The 15,729-nt window shown below is 34.9% G+C and overlaps 1 protein-coding gene across 1 annotated transcript; it reads left to right on the top strand.

The window, feature by feature from the left end:
* Positions 1-222: 222 nt before the first annotated feature.
* On the top strand, positions 223-10,689 carry LOC112038920 (probable polygalacturonase). The gene is made up of 4 exons (XM_065776270.1): positions 223-365; positions 5,122-5,370; positions 8,209-8,362; positions 9,864-10,689. Exons 1-4 carry the CDS (start codon positions 266-268, stop codon positions 10,387-10,389), a joined length of 1,029 nt encoding a protein of 342 aa, XP_065632342.1. The 5' UTR covers positions 223-265; the 3' UTR covers positions 10,390-10,689.
* Positions 10,690-15,729: the final 5,040 nt, after the last annotated feature.

Here is a 15,729-nt window from a genome sequence, read left to right as displayed (position 1 = left end):
ACAGCACCAGAGGGCACTGGTATCTCTGTTCACATCGCACAAAACACTGTTCGTTGTGCTGTGGATCGTCGCGTTCGCTTCGGTTTTCGTTTGGCAGAGGAACATCGTTGATGGGTTTTTCGCGTTCGGTCGCGGCGTTAGCCGAGGAAAGCCACTACCTTTTGGTTATGGCCACTGAACTCTCCCTCTCTCTTGACTAAAGTTTTGTATTTTACCATATGTCATCTTATGTGATGTATAACAGGATGAGAAGTATTGGCCACTAATGCCTCCTTTGCCTTCATATGGTTATGGGAGAGAGCATCCTGGACCTCGGTATGGGAGTTTGATTCATGGTCAAAATCTCAAAGATGTTGTTATTACAGGTCATATTTTTCATCCTCTCATTTGGTGAAGCTATTCTAAATTTTATATTCATGGCAAAGACATTGACTTAAGAGGTGACTAAAATAATATGCAAATATGCCTTGATTTTAGAAAAGGTACCAAGTGTAAGACCCATTCAAGTTCCTTGAGTCAATTTAAATATTACATGACCTTTTGAGCAAGTTTCCTTGTGAAAACCCATGCAAGTATCCCTATTTTCTGTAGCCCTATTTACATTTTGCAATTTACAGTTTGAGAAATTTTTAACCAACCAACCATGACATTAACTAAACTATGGTGGATTTATGGAGCCTACAAGGCTACAACTGTTCATTTGTTTTTTTTTTTNTCGCGGCGTTAGCCGAGGAAAGCCACTTCCGAGGCTGAGACCTGTGGCGTTTAACCTCACGGATTTGGAGCTGTGGGCGATGGGGTCGCTGTGAACACAGAGGCCTTGAGAGAGCGATTTCGGCAATTTCTAAGTGGAAAGAGAGGCGGTGCCACAGCTTAATGTCCCTCCTGGTCGTTGGCTTACGGCGCCCGTTTAATCTCACTAGTCATATGACTCTGTTCCTCGCTCAAGATGCTGAAATACTTGGAATTCAGGTTTGATTTCTTTTTCTTTCTTGAACGTGAAGTTCCTCTGGATTTGTTTTTTACTATGATCTGTTTGTTGTGGTGGAAATGGTCATGGGATTTCAATTGGTTATTCATAGTTGGTTAATTGAGAACTTGGAAGTGGCTGGCATGACATTGTGTTTAGGTCCCTGTGATTTGACAGTAATGTTAAATTGGTTTTTTTTTTTTTTTTTTTTTTTATTTAAATTATAATTTTGACAAGACTAGGGAGGATGTTTAAGGGTTTCACATGGATTGTGATTTTAGGATATGAAACGAAATGCAACATAATTTGATTAGTTTGAGGGCTTTTTGAAGACTAGGCTGGTCTTGTTTTGTTTTGTTACATACTTTGGAACATTCTTATGTATGTAATACTGGGATACCAACAATTTCTGTATGGGAGTATGAAAAGGTTGATTGTAAATCATGGGAGTCCGTATTTTAAACTAATTTGGTTTTGTTGACAGTATGTAATCTATATGAGGTCTTGCCTTTAAAAAAAATTTGGGGCGGAGGGGGGGGGGGGTGTTGGTGGAGGAAATCTTTCTTATTCATAAGATGGGTACTGAGTGGAAGGTTCTATTTTGTGTGTGCACAAAAGATTTTCTGGAATATCTGGAGGAAGTCTTATGATCAATGAGAGGGAATATGAAAACGATCAATGCAAATAGGGTTAATATCCATTGTGAAAACTGTTCATGTAGGTTTATGATGAAGCACATCTTATAATTGGTGGAACACTGACTAATCACCTAATATAATATGTGTTAGACCATGGAATTGATAATGGCTTTTAACTACCACAATCTTAAGAATAAAGATGGCTGTTGTTGTTTAGCAAAAAAAAAAAAGATGGTTGTGTATCCCAGTGTGGGAATACCTGTCAGTAGATAGGGTGAAAAAAAAAAAACCAAGAAGAAGAAGAAAAAAAGGTCAAAATTCAGGCAATAGATGATCAATGAAATGAGACATCTTTGTGCCTAGAGATGTAGGTATGATTTATGTAGCTTTCATCATGAAGTTACTGAAAGTAGAGATGAGCTACATCTTGCTGTAATGATCGAGATTTAGATGTAGTAAAAGGTACACCTTTTACTTTGGAGTTCTCAACATTTTCAGCTTGAGCATTATTCTGATTTATATTCAACACTGAGGATGCTCCCCTTACTAGAAAGGGACAACAAAGCTGCTTCAGCCCTTTCAATTATTAATCGGGGCTCGCATCCAACTTTGCTGTTGTATATTCTGTTTTTCTTGGGGAACCATTTTTTTGGCCTCCATGACATCTCAGTCCTCAGTTACAATGAGTACTTGTTAAGGATATGTATGTTGAACATAGGGTCAATGTAAGTCCTAATACTTTTTATCAAACTATGTAATGATGTTGCTGACTGGTCACTATGGGTATCCAACAAAACTTATAAGTTTGATGGAATTTATGAACTCTTGTGTGAGGGAACCAATGTGAGGATCTGAGAAACCAGAATTCTCAATATCAAAAGGATATAGATCAAATAGAGATATATTTGATAAGTTCATATCATGCCTATCATAGAACTTCAATTGGAGCCCATCGTCATAATAATTTATTGTATTTATATTTAATTACTTTGTACAAAGGTGATTAGGTATATCTGTATATGGGGTTTCTTCATATTGGGCACATATTAAATCGTAGATATGTTAAAATTAAGACTGTTGGAGGTATGGTGAATTGATTAAATGATGAAACTCATTGACCAACTGCATCAGACCATTGTTATAAAAATGTGCTTCCATTTTTGCATATGTATCATTTGATTGCATCATGTGTAGTCACTTTAAACAAATTGATATGTCAGAAATTGCATTTTACTTGGTTTAGATTACATGCCTTGCATGGTTGCTGAATAAGGATACATATAATGGCTGAACCAAAATTAATCTAATTGGTTATACCTTTTGGTTATGGCCACTGAACTCTCCCTCTCTCTTGACTAAAGTTTTGTAGGGGGGGGGGGGGGGGGGGGGAATGATGAGGAGCCTCTTTAAGGCAGGGCCAGGTCACTTCATGTACCCACCCCTGTTAAGTAAACCCTGGATACACAACCCCACTCGCAAGAACTGTGTATCAGGTAATCCTGGGACTCGAATTGAGCTAACCTTTGCGGGTTACAACTGTCCAATTTACCATAGATGGAACTTACAATCCCTTAACATAGATGGAACTTACTTCTTAAGCACTCGTAACAGAAACTAATTGGTAAAGCAACCAAGTTGTCAGGAAGTGGGGCAAGGATGTTTATCAAGCACTCACACGCACACACGTAGATGCCTTACCTCACCCCCAAATGTGCTGCCACAGAAAGATATTGTTCAGAACAAATGTTACACATTAACCTGGTGATCACTGTGGGGACTCCATGTGTTACTTAACACACACACACACACACACAAAACGGTGTTCTTTTGGGTGGAATTGGCCACTAATCAATGATAGTGATTAATCGTAAATATGCAGTTATGATATTGTTTCTTTGGACAACTGAGTGGCTATTGACCATCCTATGTTAATTCCAAGAGAGGATGGAGTATGGGATGGCTAGTTCCTAAACTGACTTAGGACAAACCAGGGAATTTGTCTATGTGCAGTTACAGTGGGTTAAGAAGATTTCTGGATTTTGGATTTGAAGTTGTTGAAGAAAGGGTTCTGTTTTTGTGTTAGGAATTAGAAGGTGGTCTGATGAGTTTTTTATGACTATTTGGTAGAAGAAAATTGTGGGAATTTAGGGTTTTGATAGGTAAAAGAAGGGCTTGATTTGGGGGTTGTAAGGAAGAAGAAAAAGAGAGGGTGTTATGATGTTTAGGGGCTGTATGAACAGTACTATAAGAAAGAGAAGAATAAGAAGAAAAGAGAGAAAACATCGAACAAAGGCCAACATGCCTCAATGCTCAATATACCCAATGATTCTATTAATCAACTCCCATGTCCTTTTAATATATTAAGCACAATATATATATATATATATATTAACTCTTTCTTGTATGGGTAGTATTAGGACTACTAATTTGACTAGTAAAACTAAAACCTAATAAAAGATTAACTTGCACCCAAAGAAAATAAAACCTAAGATACTTACACTCCGTATGGAGGAAAGGAATAGAATGAAAAGAATCATTTTGGAATATTCCATCCATTCCCTTGTTTTAGAGTTTTAATAGAGGAAATGAAATGATCATTCCTTTGTTTGAGAGTTTAAGTGGAATGGAATGGAATGAGTAGGATGAAATGCTTATTTCTCTCTTTTTCCTCTGAATCTCAAATTTTCATTCCCCCCAAAATTGGGAGGAATCAAAGAGAATGGAATTAGGTTTTATGGTTTTATGAAATTCAGCCCTTTATTCTAAAATAGGAGTATGATAGTAAATGTTATTATAAAAAGATTATGTTCCATTCCTTCTAATGTTAACCCCAAATACCCAAACAAGATTACATACATTTCATTCTTTTCTGTTCCTTTATTTTAAAACATCCAAACAAGATTACCTAATTTCATTTAATTCCTTTCTTTTCTACTCCCTTCCATTACATAAATACATTCCATTCCATTCTTAATGGCCCCTTACCACTAAAAAAAGCTTACAAAAAGAAATTGCTTCTGCTTGATACCTCTCCTACTGAAGCAAAATCTTTTGTAGAATTATCCTGGAATTGTAAAAATTCTGACTTAAACAACCCACTTCCTGCATATCAGGTTCAAATGTTGTCCAAGTATTTTGTGATTTAACAGTAGCTGAACTAATTGTTTCTAGCAAATAAGGACTCTTAACTTGCTCTCTTAGCTCTGTACATAATATGTAAAGACACATTAAAAGAATGTCCTTCAAATTTCTCTTTTGCCACATTGACTGGAGCAGTTGATTATCGTTTCATATTACAATGAAATATCTACTGCTAGTCTGCAAATCATTTTTTTGATAGGCAAATCATACTTATCAAACTATCACACAATGGATAGCTTTTGTGCCCACTAGCCATATAGGTTTCATAATTTGATTGGTTTTAAACTCTTGTATGATTTGCTTATGTACCTATCATCTTGATGAACTGTTAATTTCTAACTTGTTCTAGTTTGTGTTATTGGTCATCAACAGGGCATAATGGTACCATAAATGGGCAGGGTCAAACATGGTGGAAGAAGTATCGCCAGAAACTCCTTAACAACACTAGGGGCCCACTTGTTCAGATTATGTGGTCAAGTGACATTGTGATCACTAATATTACTTTGCGTGATTCTCCTTTTTGGACACTTCATCCATATGACTGCAAGAATGTAACCATCAGAAATGTTACAATCTTAGCTCCCATATTTGAAGCTCCAAACACCGATGGAATAGATCCGGGTAAGTGTTTTCTCGTAAGTTATCATTAAACACACACTCATTAATGTGTGACCAGTTGATAGGTGCTGCCCTGTCATGATATATTCTGTTGAGGTGGACATCATTACTAACTATTGATTCTTTGGATTGACTCTTGGTAGAACCATAGAAGGGTCTTACGCATGTAGGAAAATTACTAGGTGGAAATACCATTTTGGTCCCTACATTTTGGAGTCATAGTCAATTTGATTCCTACATTTTGATAGTAGTCAATTTGGTCCTTACCATTAACTCACTAACGGAAAATGCTTACATGGCAAATAGAAATAATAAAAGAAATATTTAATTGCTATCTAAGAAAACCACATCAACAATTTTAAGAATAAAAAAACATCCACATCATAAAAACAAAACAAAAAATTGTAAAGGATGAGTTTAAAAAAAATTCCCCAGATTTTCTTGGAGTTTCTTGACAGCCAAACATAGCAACCCACACATACAACAATAAAATTCAACCCAAAAAATTCACTGCAAACTCCAAACCACTACAACAAACACAGCAACACCACCACAAACTCCAGCAAGCAGCAGTACCATCAAATCCAGTGAGTGCATGCCATCTAGGTGGTGGACCTTGAACCCAGATCTGGGCAAGCACAACCCAGATCCAAAAGAGAGAATATAAATGGACTTGAGAGAGAGAAAGAGAGAGCACTTGAGTTGTGTACTGAAGAATCAAATTTGTAAGCTAGTTGGTGGTCAGAAAAATTCAAACTGCATAGCCACATTGCTTGCATAGCACCACTTTCCAATACCACCTTGATAAACACCTCCACTAACAAGTTCAAACTTCAATACAAAACATGACAACACCGTCCTTCTACTTCTTCAACTCACTCTCTGCAATTGCAATTCCTTGTCGCCAAAACAAGAATAGAAAATGCCTGTTGAGCTAACCTGCTTTCGTGGTGTAATAATTATCAGTATCACTTTCATTCTTCCGCCATCTTCTTCTCTAACCCCAGACAGTCTCACTCTCATAGCTCTCAAAGCCACCATAGAATCCAACCCATCCCCATGCCACTGGCATGGCATGGTGAATTTTTTTGGTTGAGTTTGGGTTGCTTTTTGGGTTGTGTTTGGCTATCAAGAAACTCCAAGAAAATTTGGGAATTTTTTTTAATGGTTTTTTTTATTCTTGCTGATGTGGGTTTCTTAGATAGCAATTAAATAATTTTTTTTTTTTTTTAAATTTATTATCCATGTATGTGTCGGCTGTGCACACTGTTTGTCATGTAGGCATTTTCCATTAGCAAGTTAACAGTAGGGATCAAATTGAAGTTGAAAGTAACAATGACCAAATTAATTGCTACCAAATTGACTGTGGCCCTAAAATGCAAGGACTAAAATGGTATTTTAGCCAAATTACAATAAAAGGCCTACGGCATCTAAAGTGTACTCAAATGTCAAATATATCCTCAAAAAGTGTACATCAATTTTGTTTGATCTAGGGCCCTCAGGGGTCAATACGCACCCGAATCATCAACATAACTGACACAGTAGATCAGGCTCCACACCTCCCATCATGATTGATGTGATGTTGCATGGGTGTTTGAAATTTGAAAATCATGTGAGCTAGGAACAATAAAACTTGGAATTTTGCATCTATTTGAGCAAGATGTACTTTTATTGTTATTTTCATGTTTGCCTTGATCTTCCCCCTCCCCCCTTTTCTCAACCCACAAACACATGGTGTACAATGTAGTATGTATATATATAAATTATACATTGTGGCCTGAGAGAATTCACTATGCCTGGGACCCTAACAAGAAATTGTTTATTGCGTTTGAATATTAGCTTGAAATAGAACATATCAGAGAGTTCATCTACTTTTGCTTGTGGTGGGTTATGGTTTAGGAGGATTTGTGGATCTAGGGTTTAGAACCTTTTTAAAGGGTTTCGTAGGGAAGAGAAAATTATAATTTAGGGTTGAAAAGAGGCCCAAAAAAAAAAAAAAAACAGTAATTGAATTTCTCCACAATCCATGAATACAAATGAACAATGCACTTCAAGAGAGTCTATGAATGGTACTATGAACAATGACAATATATCAAGAAGAAAGAAAAAGAGAGTGAGAAGAGGAGGGAAGAACAATATGGTCAATGCATCTCAATACTTTACTTTTTCAATTCCATTTTTTTAGTACATTGGGCACAAATATATATATATATATATAAGGACTTGTTTTTGAACTAGTAGTTTTAAGACGTCTAATTTGATTCATAATATAAAATAAAATAAAACAAAAAACAAAACAAAACAAAAAGAAGAAGAGTTGTAATTTGACAACTAAAACCTAATAAGGTAATAAATAATAAAAGACTAACTTCAAATCAAAGAAATAAAACCTAAGATACTTGGGATCTGCTTTAAAATTCTAGACTCAACTAAACTGCCAAGGTATCCTTCATTCACAAGGGTTCCAAAAATTATAGCTTTACCTTTAAATACAAAATTGACCATAACTTGCCAAATTAAAACCCAAACTAAAAATTGTTTTAACCTCTAAAACCACACAGCTGTTACTTAAATTGGACTTCACACATGGCCCTCATAAAATAAGTTTAATCTTCCATGGCTGCATCATAACCTTGTGACACAGGGTCACCTCCCAGTATCTTTTAAGTGCAGCCCATTGGTTTGGTCTAGGGCTTTTTATAAAAATAAAAAATAAATAAAAATTTATTCAGTTGCTCTAGTAATTTAAGTTTATGAGTTAATCACTCATTCATTTGGGGGTTATACAATAATAACTAACAAAGTTTTTTTTGTGTGTGTGTGTGTGTGTGGTACAAACAGATTCATGTGAGGATATGGTGATTGAAGACTGTTATATAAGCGTTGGAGATGATGGAATTGCGATTAAGAGTGGCTGGGATCAGTATGGCATTGCTTATGGACGGCCTTCAACGAATATACTCATTCGAAACCTAGTTGTTCGCTCTATGGTCAGGTAAAACTTTTATACATCATGCTTCTAACTTATGGTGTTTCATTTCATTGCATCCAAATATTACCGTCATGCATCTGCAGATAAAAAGAAATCAATATATGAAAATTCTGGATGTATGTGTCTGTTCATGTTTGCCCTTGAGCTGCAAATACGATTGTATTCGTGAATGAATTTGACCTGTAATGTAGAGTGTCTTTTTGTCTAAGGTTTTTTGTTGATTTTACTTCCAGATATCTATTGGAAAATCTGGAATAGATTTGCTTTTACCACCCGTCTAGTACTGTGTAATAGATGTAAATTTCTTTCATTTTCTTTATATATTTTAGTAATTCAAAAGTAGAATGATTTGAATATAGCTGGCTATAATCAATTTGGTTCTGTTTATGTAACTGCAACTCATGCTTATGGTTTGTAGATTGTAGAAATCCAAACTGTATTAAATGCCTCACAGTATGATAAAACTTGAAGTAGAATTGCAGTCATGGTCGGAGTGCATTTGGTTCCTTATAAATTCATACTGGTATTTTGTAAAATAAGCAAACTCGATTTTATATCACAACCTTCTGAAAGTTTGCATTAAACCAATTTGAGCTTTTGTTACTAGAATAAGAAAGAAAAAGAGAGTGAGAAGAGGAGGGAAGAACAATAAGGTCAATGTGTCTCAATACGTTACTTTATATATTTTAGTAATTCAAAAGTAGAACGATTTGAATATAGCTGGCTATAATCAATTTGGTTCTGTTTATGTAACTGCAACTCATGTTTATGGTTTGTAGATTGTAGAAATCCAAACTGTATTAAATGCCTCAGATGATAAAAAATTTTAGTAGAATTGCAGTCATGGTCAGTGCATTTGGTTCCTTATAAATTCATACTAGTATTTTGTAAAATAAGCAAAACTCAATTTTATATCACAACCTTCTGAAATTTTGCATTAAACCGATTTGAGCTTTTGATACAAGAATAAGCAAAAGCCAATTTGTTGCAAGAAATTTGTAACTTATCAAAAAAAAAAAATTGTTGCAAGATACTTGTAAGCCTTACAAGCTTCCAAGTAGGATGTGAGAAGTCACATTTAATAAAAATAAAATAAAAAAGATAGAAGGAAGGAATGACTTTTAGTAGTGGGATAAGGCCTAGTATAAATAATTTGTTGCATTCATCAACCTTGAGCGTAGACTAAAGACATTTTGCTAATGTGGCTTTTGGGCCCTGTATTGTGTACTATGTTGCTGTGAATGAGGCTAACCTTCAGTAAATTCTCATCTTTGGGGAAATATGGGATTTGACTGTATGCCTATACAAACTAAGTAGACTATACTAGTTAAATCAGCTGCTACCTTTGCTTTTGTTGTAGTTGGTTAATTGACATGCATTCCCTATTGTCCTAAAATACAGTAGAAAAATGGTATTTCAATTACTTCACTCCTAGATTTCTTTGCATGTGGTAGTTTACGTGTATAGGTAGTAACTGAGATCCACTTTGGCTGAAATGCAACAGTGCTGGCATATCAATAGGCAGTGAAATGTCTGGTGGTGTATCCCATGTCACTGTGGAAAACCTCCTTGTTTGGGGTTCAAGGCGTGCTGTCCGTATCAAGACTGCCCCTGGTAGAGGTGGATATGTGAAACACATAACTTACAGAAATCTTACATTTGACAATGTCCGTGTTGGTATTGTCATCAAGACAGACTACAATGAACACCCTGATGAAGGGTATGATCGGAAGGCTCTCCCAGTGCTTGAGGACATAAGTTTCACTAGTGTCCATGGCCAGGGAGTTCGTGTCCCTGTCAGGATCCATGGGAGTGAAGAAATTCCAGTAAGGAATGTGACTTTCCGAGACATGTCGGTAGGGATAACATACAAGAAGAAGCATATATTCCAGTGTGCCTTCGTTGAAGGCCGTGTAATAGGGACCATCTTCCCTGCTCCTTGTGAAAACCTCGATCGGTACGATGAGCAAGAACAGCTTGTTAAACGCTCATCCTCACAGAATATAACAGATATAGATTATGATTTTTGAGAAGGCGGTTTGCAGAGGTCAATGACTGCAATTTATGTCTATAAGAAATGGTTTAGGCGGTTATGGTTCGAGGTTGGAAGCAGATGATGCTATTGTTCTTTCTTTATGAATTTTTTTATAATTCATTTTTATAGCTTTCTTATTTCATGGAGTTGTATATACAAAAAAAAAAATTCTGATGTGTATACATTCACGGGATTACTGATACTCATAGGAACCATTTTGTACCATGTCCAAATCCTTTCGGTGAGAACTTCTCTGACTCTTAATCTTCAAATATCAATTTTTTTTTTTTTTAAATTTCCAAATGGTCCGAATTTGCTCAAAATTAAGGCATTAACACCAACTCGATGATATGGATTGTAGAGGTTTGATTTAGTAGATATTACATTTTATTTCAATTATCTATACTTTACACAGGGCAGTGCAAGTCTAGAATGTAATTTTCCCACTTCTGGATGAATAAGGATGACAAAAATGTTCTCTTAAAGTTCAATGTTTTTGAACACCCATTGTGGGGCATTTAGTGCTGAATAATTTTTAGGCAATGGAGTGGAGGGTAGATTCCCTAGACCCCATGTGGTCTTTTGACTCAATGTGTCGTCAAACCAATGAAAATGTTTTGGGAAAAAGTGGAGGGGAATAAGTGAAGAAAAGAGGTTGAGATTGTAACACGGCGTCCTAGTGGAAGACAGGTAGGAATATTTTGTCTTTCTAATGGAGATTTTGTAAGCATATTGAGACTAGGTGCCACAATTAAAGCCCTTTTTTGAGACAATTATTCTTGACCTTAAAAACTCAACAATGCTTCATAAATGATCATTTTTGGGGCTACCTGAAATTCTAGATCTTTTTGGATGTCCCAGACCCTGGTTGTTGCAATCTATTATCACTGCCTGATAAGGGGGTCCATGTTTTCTTACAAAGACAAATCAGGGTCTTGGGAATATGCAGCGTGACACACTTGTCGCACTGCAAATCTGCATCAGTCATTAGCACTACTACGTGCTTCATTCTCCCAGAAACCGATTTCCTAAACCATGATGATTCCATTTTTTGAATAGCCAGAAACAAAGTCAATGTACTAAAATCTATTGGTATCTTATAAACAGCAAAGAACCGCATGCATATCTCAGGATTTCAGACTTTCAAATTGAAAATTTTTAACTTTTTTAGTACTTTAAAGTTTAAATTGGTTGCAATTTTATTATCAATGTCTTTAACATACTTTGTGTTTACCAATTACAACTATCAACCACCATACCATTTCTTATAAATTTAAAATAAAAGTTTGGATAATGAAACAGTATCTTAGACACACTATCTTTTACTCTTAAGAGGACTACTAAAAATCAGTCGTGGTTTATAAAAAATTGTGAGAGAGAGAGAGAGAGAGAGAGGATTAACATGATTTAATTTGATCACCTATGTCTACTGGAGAAGATGGAAAGCCTAAGTTGTTACATCTTTGCTATATTAAATTGTGTGTAAAAATGAACCCCATATATAATATCATGGTCTACTTATTTATGGTAAACTTCAAATGTATTATTATCAAGGATTGTGTTGACGGGCACAACTTTTTTGAAATTTTTCTAACAATTTTTTTGTCATTTTCACAATTTTATCTTATTCTTTCAGCTTTATAAGTACTGCTTTGTGTCTTTTTTTACTTTTTTCTGACATTTTTTTTGTTTTTTTTTTTTATTTTTTTGCACCTTCGGTGCTTGTTTAACATTTCCCTATAATTATTATAACATTCCCTCAAACTTAAGATGGAAACTTGAAAACACCTTCAGTTTGGAATATAAACTAATGAGGGAAACTTTGACTAGGAATGTAGAATGGATCGAGCTAACATGAATTGGAACATGCAAGATAGCAGTGAACTACAATTGTTGGTGATGGATGGACGTTGTAAGACAACTACTGTGGTCGCAGGGCAGCTCCCACAGTGACTAGAGGACAACTACTATGCTTGAATAATGGCTATACCAAATACCAATAGCCTGGGGGACATCAGCAAAAGAATGGTTACTGGGGGATGGCATAAACAAGATAGATGCTAGCAATAGCGTTGTTCGAAAATGAATAGTAGCCTAAGGACAATGACACCAATGAACATTGTAGAGCAACACCATTGGTCTGTAGACATCGACTGAAGAAAGTGCTATAGGAGCGAGAAGTCATTAGTAGAGGATAGTGTCATGGTGAAGTGTATGTGTGTTGGCGTTCTTTGGGGAAACTAGATACAAACCTAGATCTAATACCATGTTAAAATAGAAAGAAGAAAAGTAAAATAATGGAGAAAGAAAGAGAATTAATGTGGATTAACTTGATGACATGGAAAGCCTAAGAGATTATATCGTTGATACATTTGAATTTTGTGTTATAATGAACTAATGTAGGGTATATATAAAAATACATTAGGCTTAGTATGATGCACTTTTTTTTTTGAGGGTGAGTATGATATACTTAAAACTACAGTAACCCATGATATTACAAAATCATAATAACCTATGATATTCTATAAAGAGATTAAATTCTATAAGAATGTAGTTTTATACTCTTCAATACCAACATGTCACATCATTTATTACATATTTAAGAATAAATATAACCACACCCAATCAATTTTAATACTCATCTAAAAATCTAACTAAATTGAGAATTTATTGAAATGTTATTAAGTTTGGTAAAATGTATTAAATTTTAAGTAAAAAAATTAATACGATAAAATCTTATTGAACGGTGTTTAACCTGAGTTTAACACCCCCCATCCTAACTAAATTCAACTTGTTCTATAAAACCGTGTTCTACACTTCTACTTAAAATGATATCTTAATATATTCTATTTTGGTTGTTGAGGAGTTTTTTGGGCCACTGTGTAGGTGGGCCGAGTTTTCCTTTGTATTTAAACTCCTCTGCCAAACTCTTTTTGTATTTCTTTTTTATATCAATATACTTCTATCACTTCAGTCAAAAAAATATATTCTATCAAAGTCTAGTACTGTGAAAACGCTGAATTGATGGAACTTCCATGATTTTACTGGCACTGAAAATTAGACCGTTCAAAATTTTTATCAAACTTACCCCCACGAATCTAAAAAGTACCATTTGTTAACTTTGATGGATCTGGAAGAAAGAAAAAGGATACAATGAAAAGAATTTTTTTTAAGGGTATTTCATCTATTACCTTTTTTGGGAGTATACAATGAGAGATGCTACGTCTACAATAATTTTATAATATTTTTACAACAAATCACAGGTGGTTAGTTGTTATTGGTTCAAATTTGAAACTAACACTAAAATTACTTTTTTGCCCCAATAATTACAACCAGTAACAATCTGCCACTTAAGATTTGTTGTAAAAATATTGTAAAAATGTTGTAGATATATCATTTCTCGTATACAATATAGTAGGGATCAAAAGGACCTTATGAGGACCATTCGTTCCTTTAATGAGATTGAGGTAAAATAAATAAATAAATATATATATATATATATATATTACATCTATCTTTAAAAAAAATAAATAAATAAAAAAGAAAAACGATAAGATAAGATAAATAAAAATAATAGGTATACTAATAAAATTATATTTTTTATTTTTTATATAAGATTTATTTGATAAAATCTCAAAAAGAGACTAACAAGGATGACCCTCTCTACCTAACAACTAAGACTCTCCCAACAAGCCCCTTCTTATCCGACACAAATAAGAGAATTCTTATAAGAATGCCTAACATTAGGACTCTTCCAATCCTCTGGATAGTCCAACAGGTGCCTTGAGCTACCTAACACACATCATAGGCAACCTAGAATGCAGGTCATCCAACTTCTCTAATTGCTCGTCCAACCCTCTAAACAACAACAACTTCGATGAGAACACACTCATGGGAACCTATTCGATATACACTAGCAAAGATAGTCATTCAACCTTAGATCCCACTCGTCCAACCAAGAAAATCCCTTTCCTATGGTAACATATTTACGGAAACTCTTGGGATCATGCCCAAAGATCTTCCCACCATCCCACGTTCTCCAATTATGGGCACAAATCACAAGAATCTTGCCACCATTACTCTCACTCCTTCCATCATGTGTCAATTATGGAAAGAAGAGGAAATCATGGGGAGGCAGTCAATAAGGGTGGAAATTCGTATTTGCAGATCAGGTTTGTGTCGTGTTAAATAGGTCAACCCAACACGATATGTTTAAGTCATTTAATTAACAAGTCATGTAAAGGCCATTGCAAATTACCCATTTAGGAACCTATTGAATTAGTAGGTCATATCTAGCTTGAATATCCTATTATCAATTCTCATATATCTAAAATTAAAAATACAATTACAACCATAAATATAATAATAAATATATAATTACAACCATAAATTAAGCAATAATAACAAAATAACAATAAAATTGAATACATTTATAAGCTAAACGGGTCAAACGAGTTTGCAAGTTGAACACAAACATGACCCATATATTAAATGGATCAGCCGCATCGACCCAAATATGTCCCCAACCTGTTTACCCTCAACTCATGATCTGCTTATAAACAGGTTAGCTGTGTTGGGTTCGTAGATCATGTAAGATTTTGCCACCCCTAATAGTCAACCCAAGACTCCTATATAAACCTCAAGCCTCCACCACTCTAAGATGTGAGTCACAAACCCTAAAATTAATTTCATTTGAGCTTTATGGGTTCATGTGAGTCTGTAACTCAATCATCAGAGAAGTTTAGACCAGCACTCCATCAATGCCCTTCAATAGTATTCTTCCTTCTTGCAGGTCTTTCAGCGCATCCATATAGACCATTGGCTCACTAATTTTCTATGCTTCATCACATTATATAAAATCTATGGTCAATCAGGTAGTTTAATGTGCTAAGCACATGTCTCCTTGTTAGAGTTTTCAATAATACATTCACAAATTTCGGTGTACCCTTCAAATGTGGCAGCATGTGTGGTGTGTGGTTAAAAAATTATTATCATTTTGTAGCTTTAACATGATAAACTAACAACCTTATTCTTATTATAGTTGTAGTTAATACTTAATATTTTAAATAAATAAAAAAAATCAATATAGTTAATTAAGAGCATGGCAACTCGTTTGGTGGAAAATTGAATGGAAGAAGCCCCTCCAATTTGGTGGACCAAACACCAACGACCAGTTAATTGATTATGCATGTGATGAGTAGCAATAGACATTTAATCTAGCTGGTCATATCTTTGACCACATTTGCTTTAATTTCTTATCAGTCGTACACATAAAACTCTCAGAATTTTCCAACACATTTCAGTACAAGGGTGATTATCACTACTGTACATTTTT

This window comes from Quercus suber, unplaced genomic scaffold (assembly GCF_002906115.3).
Source record: "Quercus suber isolate HL8 unplaced genomic scaffold, Cork oak 2.0 scaffold_131, whole genome shotgun sequence".
Lineage (NCBI taxonomy): Eukaryota > Viridiplantae > Streptophyta > Magnoliopsida > Fagales > Fagaceae > Quercus > Quercus suber.
This window is presented reverse-complemented; position numbering and strand designations above follow the sequence as displayed.